The following is a 20,145-nucleotide window of genomic DNA, read 5'->3' as shown; positions in this document are numbered from 1 at the left end:
TGTGCGTGCGTGTGTGTGGAAGCACCGGGCTCCTGCGATCGGTGTCTGAATGAAACTACGTAAATGCATATGTCTGTACGTTGCACTGGAGGGAAAAACAGAGCACTTCTGCGAGAGCTTGGATTCAAATGTGGTTCATCTGGTCTCCAGGATTTTCCATCTCTTTGGGGTTGTTCGCCTTCCCGGGCTGCAAGCGTTATTTTCTGAGCTTTGACACATTTTTGGAGATGTCTGTTAAACAGAAGTCTGGGAAAAAACATTTGAAATAATAGAAATATTTTTTTTTTGTCCCTTTCCCATCCCTTTGGTGACTTGAAGCATCAAAGCAGCCAGAACTTAACCTTTCTGAAGACTTGTGATGTTTGGATTTTATTGTTGCTATTTTTCTTTTAGAGGAAACTTGACAGAGGAACATATTTATAGTCCAAGTAAGTACTTTACAGAGGAAATTTAGTTTGTGTAACTTAACAAAAAAACCCAAAACCTAGTGTTGAGGTTTCTAGCATAAAGTGTGTTGGATTAACGTCCATCCAAGGCTGCTTAACAAATTGTGTTGAATTGCAGTTTTTACAGTGTGTGTTCGTCTGCTCCTTCATGTCCATGGTAGTCCAGCACCTAGGGGAAAATGCACCTGATTTTGAGTCGGTATAATATCTTTTAAGATGTATTTCAACACCGAGGAGGAAATGGTCCTAAAGTAAATTTATAATAAGTAATAAATGTGCACCTGGAAGTAAAGTCTTTACAACATTTAAATCCCTATTTATGACGTGCATCTCAAACCGAGGAGGAAACTCTGAGAAGACAAAAGTACCTCCGAGACCCTGAGAACTCCCCCACAACAGCGTGAATGAAACCGTATCCAATACAGTAACTGGATTATAATTTTTGGTGTTATTAATTTTATTATTATTGGCTGCTTAACTTTTTTGGGTTCATCCTGCTCCTCTTCTTCCTCTCTCCCTTCCTCTTGCTGCTTCCTCTTGGGAATTATGGCTCATCCGGGGAGAAGAGGCTACGATAACCGGGAGATAGTGCTGAAGTACATCCACTATAAACTCTCTCAGAGGGGATACGACTGGGCTGCCGGCGAGGACCCGGCACCCTTGCCTCCAGGTCTCTCTCCTCCTGCTGCTGCTGCGGTTGCTGCTGCTGCTGGGACTTCCTCTGATCACACTGGGCTGGTGTCTCCGCACCCCGAGCCCCCTGGCTCGGCTGCTGCTAGCCACGTGCCCCCAGCCGAGGGGCTGCGCCCCGCACCCCAGGTCGTCCACCTCGTCCTGCGCCAGGCAGGGGACGAGTTTTCCCGCCGCTACCAGAGGGACTTTGCCCAAATGTCTGGCCAGCTGCACCTGACGCCCTTCACGGCCAGGAGCCGCTTCGTGGCGGTGGTGGAGGAGCTCTTCCGAGACGGGGTTAACTGGGGCAGAATTGTGGCCTTCTTCGAGTTTGGCGGTGTGATGTGTGTGGAGAGCGTCAACCGGGAGATGTCTCCCCTTGTAGACAGCATCGCTGCCTGGATGACTGAGTACCTGAACCGGCACCTGCACAACTGGATCCAGGACAACGGAGGCTGGGTACGTCCCCCAATTGCTGGCTTCCCCTCCGGGCTCTGGCCTGTGGCTGGTGGGAACCCCATTTGGGCAGTGCCTGAGAGGTTGCACTCGCGTTGTGGAGAGCAAAAGGTTTGCCTCGGGGGTGTCTGCACTGGTGTGTGCATGGGCGTTTTGCGGGTTGTTGAGTTTCATCTCGTTGCAGGGTACGGTGGAGTGGTTTGAGATGGAGTGGTTTGAGATGGGAGATCAGCTACAGCTTGGGAGCAAAAAGGATGAGTGAGGCACTGTCTTCATAGCAGTCTCTGCTTTCCTGGTCCTGTCCAGCCTTGCCTATGGGCAGAACCAAGGCAGGTTCCTGACCAAGGCAGAGTCCTGCAGCGGGGTGGGAAGAGGCAGCAGAGATGCCCATCCAGCTGCCAGGGAGAGGCGCATAGTGGTAGGTCCCAGCTGTAGGGCATCAGGGACCACCTATGTGTGTGTGCACGTAGGCATGTTAGGGGTGATGTGCCAGACTGGTGTGCAACAAATACAGGATCCCGGTGTTACTGGTGAGCAGGTGGCCATCAGTGACAGTGTCTACAGCTGTGGTGGCGACTGAAGTGAGATTTCTTGATATAGGATATGTCTAATACAAAAAATCTTTGTCTTGCGATGAAACAAAGGTGCTGGGAGCCGTGTCTGTGGGATTGTTCTGGAAAATGAGTATTTGTTGCGATCTGATGGGTGGCTGTTTCTGGGGTAGAGATCACCTCTGTCCGGGGTGGGCTTCAGCATCATCTAGAAAGGAAAGATTTCCACCTCTGGAAAATGAACAGCTTTTACACTGATAGTCAGTCAAAAGCCTTTTCTTTTTCTCCCTCCCTCTCTTTCCAAAATTAATAACTGCATTGAAATTGAAAAGATATTTCTTTCCTTCTTTCCTGTATTAATTGATACACTGGAACAAAACATGGTCCCAGCCGCTCTCCCACAAACCAAACCTGTTGTATGTGTAAAGCTTATGATATTAATGCGTTGGAGGAAGAAATTACAAAAGTTATACTGAAGAAGAAACCTTGTATCTGGGCTGAGAACTGGTATAAAGACATCTAGAAATGGAGGTCAGCTAGGTAGGACACCAGCAATTTCAGGTCCAGTCCCCTGTGAAATACAGAGAGCCGACTCAATGGCACAGCACACCTTTAAAAGGTGTGTGTAAAAGAAGATAAAATACAGTGTATGTTTCCCAGTTAATGTGTTTTGCAAGTCTGGTGTTTGTGAAGCATTGTCACATGAAAATTTTAGCCCTGGGTCTCTTGCTAAGTCAGTGTTATGCCGAATAATGTGTTGCCTGCATTGACTATCTCTGTTAAAAAATGAAGATGCTCCCTTCCCGCTGTTGAATCCATCTGACTAAAGGTGATATGTGTTAAGGGATTCAGAGGACATCTACCTGCTGCCATAATGGAGGGAGCAAAGCTTTGGGGCCCTTTTCTCAGCAGGAATCCACACTGCGCACCTTCCAGAGGAGTGCTGCTGGTCTCTGGCTACAAGTCACATGGGAGGCAGGATTGTTCTTCTGCTCTCCTCTGCTTCCACCAAGAAGAAAAAAATTCAAGATTCATGGGGCCAGAAGGGGGAGCAAAAAATGTGTGTGCGTGCATGTGTGTGTCTGTGCATTTATATACATATATATGTGTATACAAATATGCACACATATACAGGCACACACATGTATATACACACATACACATGAACTTACTCCAGCACGTAATGGTTGGGACCACACTTGGGAGAGAGAGGTTTATCCCCTGATCCCCTATTTCCTGGATCACTCCAGAAGGTTTGTTGGTGTAGTATGGGTTTTTTTCACAAAACAGATAACAGTGGGAAGAAAAAATCTGCAAATGGTTCAGGCTTTTGGAGACCTTGGCTGGTTAAAAGGCAAGCAGCTAAAGGGTTAGGGATTTTGTGATTGCACTTCTGGGCTGGGATGCCTAACTTGTGCGTAAGTCCCTCCTTGGGCTGGAAGCCGGTTTGCGGAGCTGGGGCCCTCAGTTCGCTCCAGAGCCAGTGAAGTAATTCTGTTGACTCCAGTGAGCTTTGGATCAAATCTTAAGCATGCTGAAGATGTATTGTCCTGTGGGCGTATTGTGTAAAGAGAAACATAAATAATGAATAAAACCGAGAATATGAAAGTACAGGTGGTACCAGACGTGTTGGCCAGAGGAGATGAGTCCTGGAGCCGTTTCTTGACAGTTAGAAATACAAGAAACTTGGGATTGTAAACAATGACTGCCTTTAAAAGGAAAGCCATTTAGTTCTTTATTCAGGTTTCCTATCAACAAAAACTCCAGAATTTGGATGCATGTGATGCCATTTACTGTCATGTGTTATTTTGTAATGTATACATGGGAGATGATCTGCAAAATACTACTTGAAGGTGGCTTTTGCTTGTCTGTCTGGTACATGGCTGATACCTTTGAACCATGGGATTGTATTAAACACAGGCAAAACCTTCTAGCTGATTACAAAGAGTAAAAGACTAAAATGAAGTTGCTAACACAGCTTTTGGGATCATCTCTTCACACAGAAATCAAGACAGCATAGGGCACTGGATTTTTCTTTTTTTTCTTTTTCTAGCTTTCAGAATCTGTCAACATAAAAGGATGCTTTAATATATGCACTGGCCTGTTGGAACATATACCGTGTAGGAACCTTGTTAAAGCCTCGCAGATGGCTCTTCTGAAGTAGCCTTTAGGTGGTGATGCTTGGTAGGACTTCAGCACGGCTGCCTGTAAGATATCCCTGTCAAGCAAGTTGCTACAACAAGCAGGAGCTCCAGCTGCTGTAGCCTTTTCCTCCTTTATGTTTTGGTTCCCCAGTCTGTTGTGGAGTTGTAAGTTTATTAGAGGGTGCATATACCAGAGAAGAGAGCATCACGGTTAGTCATGGGCATATGTTACGCAGCGAGTAAGTTGGACAGCACGTGCCTTGTGTCTGTTGTATGGGCCTGTGTCTTACACTCAGGTCTGAAGTTTGGTTGACATGTTTTTCTTATTTATCTGTTAGGTTTGAATCAGTTCTGTGAGTTGGCAGTGTGTTTTCAGGATGTGAATTCTTTAGATTGCAGGAAAAACAAGGAAAGAAGCGTATCAAAGGGCAGATTGGAAGGGGGATAGAGCTGGTGGAGCATAAATTTTAGGCACTAGGCATCGGTGATAATAGTGTCTGAGGATTGTTAATACCCTTACAATACATGGCATCATGGTTTTGTTTGAAACTTAGAAAAAGCAACAGACAGGGACTACATGGAATCTGTATTATTAGCTTGTGGTTCTGGTGGCAAATAAATGCCACTTTCAAAGATTTTCACTTAGGCCAGGATACTGCAATATTGTACTTTGGCCTGATAACATCTTAATTGTATTACAAAAGAAATAAGAGGAGAACGAGCTCATCTCTGCAATTTCATGGTACTTGGTATGGTGTATGCTTTCTGATTAACAACCTCACGGCTTCATTTTGATTTTCAGAGCAGCAGAAGGAGTGGCTATCGCACTTGGCAACTTTTGACATTGACATGGGGAACACTGAAGTGATGCAGTTGGTGTGGGTGCAGTAACTGTGTTTGTCTTGCAGTGATGGGTTCCCTCTTTGGGCATACAACCTAACAGACGTGGGAGCCATGCTTAGCTCTGGGCACTTCTAGTCCAACATATGGCTTCCTCCCCAAGCTGTTCAAGAAAAACCAATTGTGAGAACTACAGAAGGAGACACAGGCACCGTCATATTTACATAGACAAGTACATTTTTGATGTAAAGAATAAAGAAGCCCAGGTGAGAGAAGTAGTGTTTTGTTGAAAATTCAGCTGAGAACACATCATTTTAAATGACAATATTTACATTTGAACCAGGAATGCAAGGGTTGTGTGTTTTCATCTGATTCTCTTCATTTATTGCAGTTCTTTGTTTTGTTTGAGAGTTAAGGCCAGAATACAGGAGAGGATTTAGATGTCTGAAGTGGATGTTGGGTGGAACATAAGCGCTGGCATCCTCCAGGTGTCTGCCTAGCCAGAATAGTGACAGAAGTCCCTGGCTTCTCACTGTTACTCGCCCAAGCTAGTCAGAAGAGGGGAGTCACTCAGCATGCTGCAGGGAACAGTTCCCTAGAACTTCCCTGTCCCGAAGCTGGCAGGCACCTTCTGGCCCACCTGCTCTCACTCAAGTGTCATCCTTGTGTGCAAACACATTTGAGGAGAAGCTCCCACTTTTCCTTGTGTCTCCTTAGTTAAAGCCTGTCCCGAGCTTTGCCAACAAGACCTTCTCCAGCCTGGCAGGGGGGTTTACACCCGCATCTCCACCATCTCAGGAAGTTTCACCTACCAGATGGCTTCTGATTGTGCTGAGGTGTCCTCCCCTTTGGCAACAGGGCTCCTCCTCCTCTCAGGGGTGAGATTTCATTTGGTGAAGGAGGAAGAACTGGGCTGTCTAATTCCTGCAGTCCAATGTGTTTTCTCAGGTGGCTGTCTACAGCCAGATGAATAAATGCTTCTTGGACCAGTAAGTAGACCCTAGCTTTCCCTTCTCCCGAGTCCTCATCACTGAGCTTCCTTTTTTTTTTTTTTTTTTTTTTTGTACCTAGTAAACCATTGGCTCTTTTTGCTTGGTGGCATGGCTTGGAAAGGAAGCTTGGAGAGTCTCTGTACCCTGCAAGTGGTCCATGGCCCTCTCATGAAGGTGATGGATGGCAGATGCATCTGCCTCTGGGACAGAGCTAGGGATAGTGGATAGCGGTGTGGCACAGGACTGACTGAAATCCCATCCCTTTCAGGATCTGGAGCTGCTTTCCTAACAGCTCTGCCAGACACCCACCTTCACAGAACATTGCTTCTCGTGCAAGTCCCAAGCAAAAGCCTCTTGCTCATTCAGCATGTGATTTCACCTTGCTTGGAGTGGGATGCCATGGGCTGGAGCAGAGGCACTTGACTTTCTTTACTAGCAACATTCAGCCTTGTTAACGAATCAATCCCCAGTGGGGCTAACCCCAAGTCACTGTTTGACTGGTAAAAGGAAACTATCTGAAATCCACTCAGTTAAATAAATGAATTGGCAGTTTCAAGTGTTGCACCTTCTAGGTCCTTTGCCAGTTTTTGTGGCTTTGTGGGTTTATAATTGAATTCTCAAAATATTATCAAAATATTTTTCTTTTTGCTGTTGCTGAAGAGCAAGAAATTCATCTGTGGGGGCTCTGTACAGAAGCAAAGAGGAGAAGAGCCAGGGCAGAAAGAGAAAATGATTGCGGTTCTCCAGTCCTTTTCATTTATAATAGCTTTCTCTGTAACTTGCAACAACATTAGGCTGTGTATTTTCTCAGAAGTCTGGCCTTTTTTTCTAAAAAAATAAAAAAAAGTATATTGACTGTGACCTTTAAAATTTCAGAACCAGGGGTCTCACTTGTGCAGATGATGTCATTTGCCTTGATCTTGCAAAGAACTGTAAAGTTCAAACAGCAATCCTATTAAAAAGTTTTATTTTACTTTCAGTATTGAGAAAGAAGTTTGTTCTGTGCCTGCACTAACACAGGCCTCTCTCGAGCTGCTGTGTTAGCTCTGCTGGACAGTAAGGAGCTTAGTTTTTTGAGTATGTAGCTTGAAATTCAGAGTCGGTAATCCACGAAGAAAATCCAGCTGAATTTTTCTGCTGAGGCACAAGCGTTTCTCTGATGGCAAGGCATGGCTCTAGCAGGAGAATCACAAGACCTATGCAATGATGTGTGAAATTGCATGTGGAGCAGAAGCATTTTCCCAGCGGCCAGATCCCAGGGCCTGGGCTTCCTAAGGCAGCACAGGAACTTTGTACTGCATTGCCAGCAAACATTAAGCCCTTGTGCTCGATACAGGTGTCCTTGATGAGAGGGTCATCTTTCAGTGGGTTGGAACTGGGATGGTGGTGGGAAGTATAAGTAGAAACAGGAGCAGCTCTCAGGTGTCACTGTGAAACCTCTGCTGTGGTTTTGGTCTTGTGTGATGGTTTGCGCCTGGCTCATGGAAAGCCAGCCTTTGCTCTACCGTTGCCACCAAAGGATGCTGGGCCGGGGGCTCGGGACAAGAATGGCTGAAGCTGTGGCTCTCTGCATGCCAATGCCAGCTGCCAGCAATTGTACTGTGTCCTTGTCTCCCATCTTGCCCTGCAGCTGCCTCTCTGACCTAGCTCAAAGCCTTTTAGCACCGCGGTCCTACCCCAGGGCTGCTGGAAAGGCAGTGGTGTGGGGTCTCCATAGCCCCAAACTGGGTCAGCAGCCTGGGCACTTGAGGAGCCATAACTGAAAAACAGTGCAAAAGGTCTAACCTGAATAATGACTCTCCTGTAGCAAAGGGAGTTTTTACTTTTCGGACATTGCATTTCCATCCCCTTTGGAAATCAGAGTTATGGTGAGTGGTTCTGGTTCTTTGCCTGTTTTCTCTTTCAGCTTCATGGTGGGCTGGTTGTCCCCAGCTTTCTTACCACCCCTTTCCATCACTGCTGCTGGTGCTGGGCACTGGGTGCCAGCCAGGATTCTGGGTGCTGCCACACAGCCATGGGGCACTGTGTATGCCAGGTCTGGCCCTTCCCCCCTCCATCCCTGTTTTATTTTCCTTCACACCCTTGTGAGGGTGGAGCCCAGCCCTGTTTGGTTTGTTGGTTTTTTAAAAATAATTTATTTATGAGCACCTCGTGGCTGCTCTCCTGCTGATTTAGTAACAATAATAGCAACATTTGTTAGGCAGTGGCAGCAAAATACTGATTATTTCTGAGGGCAGTACCGGCCTGTTTTATTTTCCATTTCATATATAATAATAGGATGGATGAAGGTGTGCAGTGCCATAAATCTTCTCTTCCCCAGCAGGATAACATCCAGGCCTTCTTGGCAAACGTGAATGCTGATGACAGATTTGAGGGATTTTTATTTTACTCTGGCTTTCAGTCTCATTAACAATCTGATGGCTTTTTTTTTTTTTTGGCTTTTTTTTTTTTTGGCTCCCAAGAGACTATGAAACCAGATAACTTTTCCAAATGCATCTAAAAGTCTGGAATTTATTTTCTGTTTTTTTATCTTAATGCTAGTTTGCTGTCATAATTATTGTATATTGATATACTTTACTAAATTCCCCCTTGCTAAGTTCCTTGTGGGTTTCTGAGTTTTACAGTCAATGAGTGAGACAACGAATCTGGTATTAGAAAATGTTGCCATTGACTTCAATAGGAACAGGAAGAGGCACTTAATTGGACAATTTTGTTATATTTACTTTGTATATGCAGCAAGAAAAATAAGATCAAATGAAAAAGCCACCAATTTTCAGCTAATAGAGAAAAATAGCCTTTTCTGCAACACATGATTAACCTTTGGGAGTTGTTTTCATGGGAGAGCTGTGAGTGGAAGTACTCAGTTGCATTCAGGAAAGGTTTAGGTGTTCATAAGGTAAGGAAAACATCTGTGCTTATGTTTGAATCAAATTGTTTGAAAGGGTAGTCATACACCTTGGGCTAGATTTAACGTCAGCTGCTGAAATTAGATCACCAAATGCTGAGGGTAGACCTTTCTCCAGGTAATGCTGTTTCAAAATTATCTATTCCACTGCTTCTCCACCAGAGCACCTGGTGCAGGTTGGTGTCTGGGGATACTGGGATGCATGTGCTGCCAGTCTCATCCATCCAGGGAAAACTCCTTAATCCTGCATATGTTTTGTTAAGGTAATTGTAAATGCACTTGCTGTGTTTCTAAGAGTACCCACGTCACTGAATTTACTCCTGTGCTATCTGGAAATCTGTTATGAATTACCACATGAGTACCTAACTTTGGACTTAAAGTTGCAAGCCCATCCTCCTTGTATTTGTCATCGAAGTTCTGTAAAAAGGAGAGGCGCTGGGTTAATGGTTGGACTCAATGATCTTAAAGGTCTTTTCCAACCTAAATAACTCTATGATTCTATGATTTTGAGTTAGTTGAAAATAATAGTTAACATCCTTCTGTGCATACATAATTTTATTGCTATTTTATTTAGGAAGCATAAAAATAATTATTCCATTTTGTTGATTGAAAAAGCAACTTAGTGGATTTCAGGGTACTTCAGTGAGTAATTTATGTATGTGAGCCAGGTACAATCAAAAAGAAAAGGCTTCATTTTTCCCACATAGTGATTGAAAGAGACTGTCACGCAGTTGTTCGAGAAAGCAACTAAGAGTCAAAACTTAACTTCCTCTTCTTGGCTGTAGTACTGGGTACACGATAGAATATGGGGCAAATCATTAATATCTCTCTTTTTCAGTTAACTTAGCTATGAAATAGGTATTCTTGCTAGCTACACAGCATACCAGGTCTGGGAAATTTATTGTTGTCTGCTGTGCTATCATGAGTTGGGCTGATGTTCTATAATTAAAAAAAAGGAGTGATACAAGGTACAATATTGAACAAAATGTCCATCATAGTAATTTGGGGCTTAGAATAAAGTTCAAATCTGTAGCATTACATTTTGTCATTGCTGGAGCTTGCTAGCCTGGGAAAGAGCAAAGTGAGTCAGATTGTGAAACTATCTTGGGGTGAGATTTGAGTGGAGAGAGGAGGTAGAAGAAAGACAAAATAAAACTTAAATAGAAATTAGACTTAAACTTTTCAGCTCCACTGTTTGGATGTGTTTAGCAATGCTTGTGATGGAAACAGATTAAAGAGATCAGTTTCAGGTGTTGATTTCTAGTTTTTATTTAGGGAAAGGGTGAGCACTGTGAGAAATAGCAACTGACAGTATTGATGTTTACCTTTATATATCAGCACAGTTCATTGGGTGTTTCAAGAAGGAATTTGTCTTTTCTATTCCCACCATATATAAAGGCTCTCTATGGCACTTCAGGGAAGGAGCAGTATAGGTGTACCACATGCACCTGTAAGAAGTATCTTCATACAATTGTATTCCTTTTTTTCCATTCACAAGCTTCTTTAAGTGTTCAGATGCAGGCAGAGAAAGCAATTCTAAAACATTTTTAAAAAATGAGTAGTAATCAAACCTTTTGGCTTAACCATGAGCCTGAAATTACTTTTAACTATCTTACTGAACTGAGGCTTAGGAGACAAAATTCTTGTTGTGTGCTCTGGAGAGACTAGAAAGTTGGGTAGGACCACAGACAGGAGGCCAGTGAAATCTGTCAGACAGTCCTGTAGCTTGTCTTTGTGATGGAATAACTATTGCCAGCTTTGTCTCTAAAGGAAAGTACTAGTTTCTTAAAAATATTCTTCACATATTCGAACTGTGAATTATAAAAGGTAATAGAGAACCCTATTTCTTATCTCTTATTTTTTATAGAGAAAAAGGAATCAGATATAAATCAAAGACAAATACAATAGTAAATGAGTTGGCATTTCCATTAGCAGAATAAGGTGATCAGTGCTGTAGATCAATAAAACCTGTTGAAATTCTCAAGAATGTACAAACTTAAGTAAAAAAATAAGACATTAAAAAAACTGAGGTAATGACTCCCTTGTTCATAACAGAATCAAATTCTATGTTGTGCTCAAAGTGTCTGCAAATTTTTGTTCAAGCTAGACATATCCAAAGCCCCTCTCCTGAAGTCGTCTTGCACATCACAGTAAATCACGCTGTCTAAATATCTAATCTCCAGTTTGCTGCTGGATGCAAAAGGTCCCGAATATAGCTGAGAAGGAGGCCTAATGCCTGTGTTATTCACGGGTTCCAGCTTGACCTGTTCCTTTTTCCGTTTTCCAGATCTGCAAAAATTAGCAGTGCTTCCATGAAGCTTGGCTGGGGGAAAGGCTTTGCTCCTCTTTGGGCCAGAGCACTGCAGCAGGGTGCACCAGCAAGGGAGAAAATAAAGGGGTCTCTTGAAATGTCAGGTGGCAATCAAGGCTGAAAGTAAATGAGCCAGCCTGGAGGCTGCTCAGGCTTCTGCAGGAGCTCACGGCTGTCTGCAAAAAATTCCTGCAGTAGAAAATTCGCGTATTTGGCTCTGGACTGAATGTATGAAAGCCTTGCCCAGTTGGAGTCAATAGCTATTTTTTTCAGTGTGGATGCTAAAACCAGTGGTGTCTAGTCTTGCACAGCAGTGAGCATGTGGACAGACCCGGAAAGGGATCTATAAAGTGTTTTTGAACAACGCCTTGGTTGTAGTGGACACATCTGTGCAGTGGTGGAAAACTGGAGCAAGGTTGCCTTGGGTTTTGCCATGAGAGTGCTTCTCAGCCTCCCCAAGCATCCTTGCTGTAAGGGGAGCCCAGGAAGCTAAACACATCCTTCTGATTGTGTCTGTGTAGGCCAGAAATGATAGTGTCCCATCAGGACCTCAGCAGTTTTCTAGAATTTGGTCCTGTCCAACTTCAGCCAGTAAAACTGTGCCTTAGCCCCAGGAGTGAGCTGGTGAGTCTCCCTGGTGCTTTAGGACCATGACAGGGGGAGCTTCCCACTCTGCTCTCCAGCCTGGTTGGCACAAGTCGTGGGAAAACCTGCCAAGGAATCCCTTTGTACCTTTTCTCATATCTATTGTAGTTGATTGTTTCACAAGGGAATAGTGTATTTATTTTGCAAGCAATTGGAATTTTCCTGCCTTTTTAAAAAAAAATTATTTTGTTTTCCCCAACACAGCGAGAAGGATGCTTGTGACATGTAGTACATCCTGCAGGCTGGGACTTCTGTGGGAGTTTAATGGCACCACTGGCACACTGTTAGGCTCTGTAAACTGGCCTAGGGTTTGTTTTAGAAAACTTGCCTTCTTTTTTTTTCCCTTCTCTCTGCTCCCTTCTCTTCCCCCCTGCAGACAGAAATACATCATTCTTGCAAACGCAACTGTTTAATTTTAATAACTGGCCTAGAGCTAAAACTGACAGTGGGAGAGGAGCTGTTTGGTTTGCAGTCGCTGACAGCTGGAATAAACTACCTGTTCTTTTGGAAGGGATGGACAGGCAGCTTGTTTGGTTTTGAGGACACTTTGATCCCTAAAGAAACTCCTCTCAACAAAAAAAATAATGACTGGAACTGTGGCAGCTCAGTGTTACTGACTGCTCTTTGTAAGTAAGGCTCTGACTATGATGGGGAAATGCTGTGTGCAGACGTCCCATGTCTCCCTAGTTCAGATCCTTCTGCTGAGACCAACTCCTCATCCTGAAAGGTCACTGTCACCAATGTCTTGGGAGAGACCCAGAGTCCCACTAAAATGAGTTTCCTGTGATCAAGGTCCCTGTCAGGCTCGTTTGACAAGAGCTCTTTGGAATAGCTAAATGGCTTAGGTTCTCAAAACCCTGCCTTGAAGCGATGAAGGCCGGATGATTAAGTTAGATATGAAATAATTTTGCAATGAATGGTTTTACCTCTGGCTCCTTAAGAAAGTCAACCTTCTTATTTTGCCAGTTCTCAGAAGAAAATGGCACCAGTCCCATTTCCTCTTCTCCTCCCTCAGGGCCTGCCACCCTTTTTATTTTTATTTTTTTCCTCCCAGGGCCATTAGACAACATGCAAATTATTGTTAATAGGGCCAGAACAATACTGCATTCCCAGTGGGACTGTTAGGGTCAAAGCCATCGCATGCCAGCCCTCAGTGTGATACTAATTTTGGCCGTGTCTGCCCCAGGGTTTGGAGGTCAAGCAGAAGGGGGTTGTGAAGCACAGACTCAAGCAGGACCTGTCCTTGCAGCCCCCTGCCCCACATCAGGCTCTGGCCAGCCTGTGCCAGGGGCCTCTTCTGACCCCCACGGCAAGGCTGGACTGCTGCAAGGCACAGGCTCCTTGCTCCACCTTTCCTGCAGCCTCATCGGAGGTCCTTCAGAGGAGACAAATCCTCCCCTGCCCAGGGACCTTGCTGACCTCTTTCCTCCCTCCCTTTCCCTACTGCTCCACAGGGGCGTCTTTGTGCTTGAGAGATAAGAAAGCACCATATGGCTTGTTTTGATGTGGGCTTCCACTTGAAATATGGGGATGCCTGGCAGCAAAAGGGTGGCTGTGGGGCTGGACTCAACAAAGGACAGCCTGCAGCCCACATCCATCCTTAGCTTTGGTGCAGTCTCCAGAGGATAGTGACAGGTTGGGGGAGCTGCAGAGAGGATGCTCTACCCTCACTTCTCTCTCTTCTATCCCAGACCCTTCCTTCCAGGAACCCTGAGAGTCCTTCCATGGAGGGACAATGCTGGCAATGAATGTTTTAACATTAGCTTTATAAACTATGTGGACTGTGTGCCACAGTTCAGATGGAAAGGAAGGGCAGCTGCCTTCAGACCTTGGCTTAGGGCTAGTTTCTGTCTCTCCCCTTTGCTTTAAAGTCATAGAATTTTGTCACTGGAGCTGTTGGGAGGGGGATTAGGGCATCTGCAAGGCTCCTTTTGTAACACATTTTACAGGGAAGTGGTTGTAACTATATTTAAAAGTGAATATAGGGGACAAAAGAGACATGTACTTCTGACATCACTGACTGAAGTAAAAGTAGGGAACATTGGATGTCTCAGTCAAGCATGAGATTGTGAGTTCCCTTTCTCCTACAAGATTTGCTGAAATCCCTGCCTCGGTTATACTTTTGGAAATGGCAAGTCCTTGACATCATGTCTTCACCCTAGGTTTTGGTGGATGAACAAAATGAGAAAGGAACACATTAGATTTTATAAAGTACTTCAAGGAGTGGTTTGTCTGGGTTTCCCCCTCCCTCCTGCCCCATTTGAGCTTGCCAGGGACTCCATGCACTCCCCAGTGCTCACAAACTCAGAAGTACTTACCTTTAAGAGGTAGCAATGGACTTGCTCAAGTCTCTTGACTTCCAGGGAAGCAGGATGAGAGGGCTGAAGCAGAAAGTGAAACTCTCGAAAAACAAAAATGCAACAGAACAACCTTCTTTCATTTTCCCAAGTGAGCATAATGCAAAAAGTAAACAGTTGGCACAAATGACTAATGCAGGTTTGCCAGGAGGCTGATCAAAAACATACTGAATTCAGCAGTATGTTTTGCACGAAGTTCAATAGGTTTTTTGCATCAGACTCGTTGCAAGGTAGGCAAGAATATTTTTTGAAAGAAAAATGCCATTTGAAAAAATGTGGAAAATTCTCCTGCTCTACCTCCTACATGTTGCTATTGTCAAACAGTCACTGATCTTATTTTAGACTTGACCTTCGTGTTCTTTCCACAGCACACAGGCTGAATGACATGTTATTCAAGTTCTCAGACAATATTATGATATATCTGCTTTTATATTTAGCTGTAACTTTTATTCTCCTTATAAACAAACCCACCTAATGCAACCACCACCTATCTAGGGAAAGTATTTCCATTCCCCTTGGCTTAATTTTGACAAATTTGGCATGAAAACATTCAATAGTTCCATAATAACCTTTGCAACAGGATGCCTGCTGTGCTGACATGCAGGTCTAGAGCAACTTGTACCATGTGCCAGGAAATTGCATTCTTAAGAAAAATCTAGACATAAATTCTGAACAATCAACACTTAAATTTTAAGAAGTCTGGCAGCAAGCTGTTATCTGCCTCATGGGTTTTTGCTTTAATGACTTTTTACTTTCTGAGCTCTACCTCTCTGTCCTTTTTACAGGCTGTATGCCCCTGGCCCAAGTAAGCTGAACTCTGGAGAGTGGAGAGAGGGGGCAATTAGTTTCTTCTCTCTTGTTCTTGTGTGCCTGTGTGCTCCAGCACTGCACCTTGACACAGCAGGAGAGTGATTTCTTACCTAAAGAAAGCGGAGCTAAGCTGAAAGTTACACAAATGGGCATTTAGCTCTCAGTGGGCGTTCACACAATGGGGCTGCAAAGCAGTTCAGCCTTGCCTTCCAGTCTGGTGAGCTGGAAAGAGGATGGGAAGAGACAGAAGTACAACCAGACCCAGCTATCCTAGATCAGCAGGGGACATCCTTACCCTGGGACAGGCCAAACTGCTGAAATATGAGAGGACTGAAGACTAGACTGACTCCAGGGGGAGAAAAAGTTTTCCCTGCCTTGAAGTCTCTTGAGCACTTCATTCTTGTTGCTCCTCTCACTGGAACTGGAGCAAGCAAACAGCATCATGTGGATGCTCATCTCCCAGAACTGCTGTCAGCTTGGACAAAGGCTCCATGACTCTCAAACATTCCCCAAACCTCCCTTTTTCCTACTTAAGGGAACAACAGCATGGCTGGAAGACTTGTAAGTGACACTTTGACAAGACCTCCTAGACGTGCATCGAATGTTAAATCAGCAAGAAAAGGGTGGTTGTAGATGGAAGCAACTGCATCCCTGAGTTTTGCCACTAGGAGATTGCAAGAAAAACACACACAGCTCCTTAGGAAAGAAAGAACCCACTGGTTTTTGTGATGAGTTCATTAAAAGCAGGAGGACAATTTAATCAACTAAACATTAAACAGGATTCTAGGAGGAGGCAGGAATGGGGAGGGGTGTTCCATGGATATGAACTCGAGGCAAAATTAAGGGCTGCAAAACCGTGTGAACTGAACCCCGTCAGGGAAGGCTTACTAAAACTTGAGCCAGGAAAAATTATAGAGCTCTATAAATAGCTAAATTGAAAATTGAATGCATTTGTGTGTGTGGATGCATACATCTATCTGTGAGATCATGTGTATAAAAGAAATACAGTAGTACTTCATGTGTTGGGGTTTTTTTTTTAAGTACTGGAAAATGTTTTAATGACTTTTTTGATTTTTTTTATTTTTTCCTAGAGACAGGACATTATGTTCTGTCCTTGGGGCCAAAAACACAAAGTGCCTATTTTCATGAGGAATCCTACAGAAGGAGGAAGGGAAAGTATTATGCAGTGTAGCAAGGGTATAGTAGCCATTCCACAGTGATTACACATCCAAGCAAAGCCTGCACTAGAAAACTCAAAAATACATTAGAAGCAGAAAACAAGATGTGTGAAGTGTTTCCTATTCCCTTCCCACACTTACTAACAACCAAGCAAGCAGGGAGGTGGTCATGGAGTTTAAATTTAACCCTTTGTATTTGATAATAAGGCACTATTTCAGTGGCAGGCAGCAAGCATGTTACATACACACTAGATTGAGGACTTCCTCTGCTTATTAATTTTGCTCTCTCAAAATTTTAAGTTATTTTCAGTATGTTAAAATAGTCCAGACACAAACCAGAAGTGACTGGAAGCACTAAATAATGCAGAAGACATTCAAGAATTAGGGTAATTGAAATGAATCCCAGCCTAAACGGCTCCTTAATTAAAGTACAAAACTGTGTTTAGTTTTATACCATTAATTCAAAGTCTGACCCCCGCATTACCTTTTAATACCTTTCATTCATCCTGTGATGGTCAAATGATGAATGAAATCAGTCTTCTGAGAAAAAAAAAGGGCGCTTTTTTCATACGTAATTCAAGTGAATTAAAGAATCTGTGCAGTTGTTCAATTTGATTTAAGAGCACGACGCAGTCTGAAGCGTAATGCCCTCATACCACAAGGGAATCAAATTTGTATACGAGTCTCCTTTGCCGACTTGTTTAATCGTTTATGATAACATCAGTAGCTTGGTAAATGATGTAATGGGAGTTAAATCAGGATGACCAACATAAACATCTGTCAGTGCATGTGAACATTTGATGTATGACCCCAGGGCCCAGTGCAGCAGTCAGTATCTTGGCAAACAATCCTTGGATGTCAGTGTCACTCGAGGTTGCAGGATTGCACGCTGGAGAGGATTCATGCTGTCTGCTCTGTGCTGTTAGCTGGTAACAGGGTATGTGATCTGGCTGCTTGGTATCGAGTGTATCACTTGGCAGCGGGTCCCCTCCTCACTGTGGGAAGAACTCACCCTAGTGCTGAGGGTCAGGGCAAGGCATCAGCATTGCGGTGCTTCTCCCAGTGAGCCTCAGCTGGCATTAGGTGATGAGTAGGCTTGTGCTGTTCCTCTGAAATGCGGGAGAGTTTTACAGAGGTAACCAATGTCATTCTGGCTAGCCATGTAGACCGAGATTCATAGTCCAAATAGTACCCAAGAAATCAGCCTTAGTGTTTTGTGAGCATAATTTCAGAGGAATAATTTACTAGGCTTGGATTATACTGGTGTTATTTTCATTCAAAATCATCCTGTCATCATGTTCTTGCATGGATTTGTAATTTTCTGAAACTAAGCTGGCTGGTATGTTCATGTTCCTCATTAATCTTTTTTTTTTAATTTATTTTTTTTAATGAGAGTCATGTGGAAAGCTAATAGTATCTACTACAGAAAAACGTGTAAGTTATTGTATGTGCATACCCTCTGCAGAAATGGACAGAAAGGATCTGAAAAAAAAAAGATGTGTTGTGGAGGAAGCACAGAGCTAAGGGAACTCTGCCTGTTATATTTTGGGTTAAATTTTTCTTTGAAGGCAACAGTTTTGTTGCAAAGGTAACACAGGTGAGAAATGCCAAATGACGGGTGCAGGGGGGGTGGGTGGTTGTGGATGGGAACCTCAGCATAAGCATGGCTTGGCACGAAACTGTGGTTTGCTCCCATTTGCCCACCCGCTCTGAGAGCAGCTTTGCTTTAGCATGTGAAGTTACGGGAAAACTCTTTCCATTCATGCTATGTCCTTGCTGTTACACATGTGGTTGCTTTCACAAAAAAGATAGTCATATTTAGCTATTTTACTCCTTTTTAATGCTTTCAAGGTACTGAACACATAATTGACTTCAAAAGGAGTCGGTTATTGGTCATGGGTAAGTACATGAAGTTGTAGAACCTAGACTTCTTATTGCCATGACTTTTCAAAAGACAACTGACAGCACCCCAATAGCTTTTATTATGTATATAATATAGAGTCTGTTTGCAACAAGAAGGAATAAGTTATATATTGTGCAGTTATTAGGATTTTTTTAAAGATGAAATGCAAGCCATTCAAGAATGCAACTTAAGCTCCATTACTTCAAAACAGAGTTAGAGAAATAAATATAAACGCAAGATAAAATATTTTATCTCTTTCAAGACACACTACCAACTTTAAAAAAAGATCATAATTAGCTGGATATGTTAAAAGTGCTGGAGCAGCACACAATTATTCTAAATGAGAAGGAGAACTGGAGAAAGAAACCACCCCTCCTCACCTGCAGTTCTGCACACATGCACCACACATGCCCAATTTGGTTTTTACAAAGTATGCTGTCAAGTGAATACTGCCATGTTCCCTGTTTAATCAGTTTCCTCTTCTATTTGTGCACTGTTGTATATAAAAGGAAATCTACTTGTAAAGTCAGGCTTTTTAATAATTCATTCAAAAATTATTAGAGTTCAAGGGGAAAGTTGTTCCTTTAAATGACTGAACCAAACAGGATAAAAACACATGTAACGGAGGTTGAAATTCACTTCTACCTGGATTATATATGGTATATTTAAATTCCGTGTTCAGATCTAACAATATGGCTTAAAGTAGACTGTCAGTAGTTATCATCTTTATTTGGGTCCTCCTTTGTTCCACATTTGGGAAAATTTTGTTTGTTCTGAATCTTCAAAGGTGCTTTCTTAGGCAGTAAGATAAGAAAGAGGATTTTTTCTTTTGGTCTTAGCATACACTCTGTCTTCCCAAAACAGGCTGAAAAATCCCAGTTGGAATTGGTTTTGCCAGTGGTAATTCTCATCTTCTCTTCCAACTATGCTCTACAAAGTAACCCAGCAGCATCCCTGAGGAATGATCCTTATTCTGAGTTGGGTGCTGGGCTGGCAGAGGATGCACAGGAGCGGAGGGATGGTGTGAAGGAGTTGGTGGGTGGGGTGGCAGGGCACAGGACTAGTCAGGCTTCAGCCCTTTGGCTTATTGTGCCTGTGCCCTGGGAAAGTGCTTGCAGTGGGTTTTTTATTTAATGTTTTTCCTCCTTTCTCTTGTGCAACAAAACAACTACCAAGGGCCTGAATTCATCAATGTGTTTAGACCAGAAATTTCCCCTTTGAAATCCCTGTCAGCACTTCCCAACCTTAGCTAAAGCAGTGAAACAACAGAGCATGGGGACACTGAAGCAGAAATTAGAGCCTGTGCATTGTACTGACTCTGGTTTCCAGAACTGTCCACGTGGCCCCAGAAAGCCTCTTTTTATTAATGAGAATATTTCCTTCATTTACTTTGCTTTCCAGAAGCAGCCTAACCAGCTGCAACCCGCATTTCCAGTCTTTGCTGGGGGCTGGTTTTATGGGTGCTGCTCAGAGAATGGTGAGACATGGTGAGACACAAACACCCTTCCATTTCAGGGAGGCTCAACTGGCGTGGGCTGCACTTCCCCTAAGCAAATTTAGTATGTTTGTATGTGGTTAGCGTGACTACCAACCTTGGAGATGCTGCCGTGCCTTGCACTTGGTCTCTTGTCCTCCGGAAGCCACTCTTGAATGAGTGGAGCAGTGGCATCCGAGTCACTCATGTGTGATGATGCCACTTAGATGCAACTGAAGTCCAAAAGGTGATAAAGGTGCGAAGAGGAAGAGAGATAGCACTTGTCAGATAGCACTCTGGTCAGCAGAGCCAAGGATATTTATAGGTCAATGTCACACGTCTGGTCAGGAACGCCCTGGTCATGGCAATACATCATCTCATTTCTTCAGCTGGAACAGCCTTGATCCAGCCCCTGGTATCATGTAAAATGGTTCAAGTCTAAGCTTTAGATGTCTCATCAT

The 20,145-nt window shown here is 43.6% G+C and overlaps 1 protein-coding gene across 1 annotated transcript in view; it reads left to right on the top strand.

The window, feature by feature from the left end:
* Window positions 1-6: 6 nt before the first annotated feature.
* BCL2 (BCL2, apoptosis regulator) overlaps window positions 7-20,145 on the top strand; it is a 97,142-nt gene continuing 77,003 nt past the window's right edge. The window contains exon 1 of the mRNA XM_027657481.1: window positions 7-1,577. Coding sequence (XP_027513282.1) covers window positions 993-1,577 — 585 coding nt within the window. The 5' untranslated portion in view covers window positions 7-992. The remainder of the gene's footprint in view (window positions 1,578-20,145) is intronic.

This window comes from Corapipo altera, unplaced genomic scaffold, assembly GCF_003945725.1.
Source record: "Corapipo altera isolate COAL_440 unplaced genomic scaffold, ASM394572v1 66, whole genome shotgun sequence".
Taxonomy (NCBI): domain Eukaryota; kingdom Metazoa; phylum Chordata; class Aves; order Passeriformes; family Pipridae; genus Corapipo; species Corapipo altera.
Note: the sequence above shows the minus strand (reverse complement) of the source record. Positions and strands in the feature narration are given on the sequence as shown.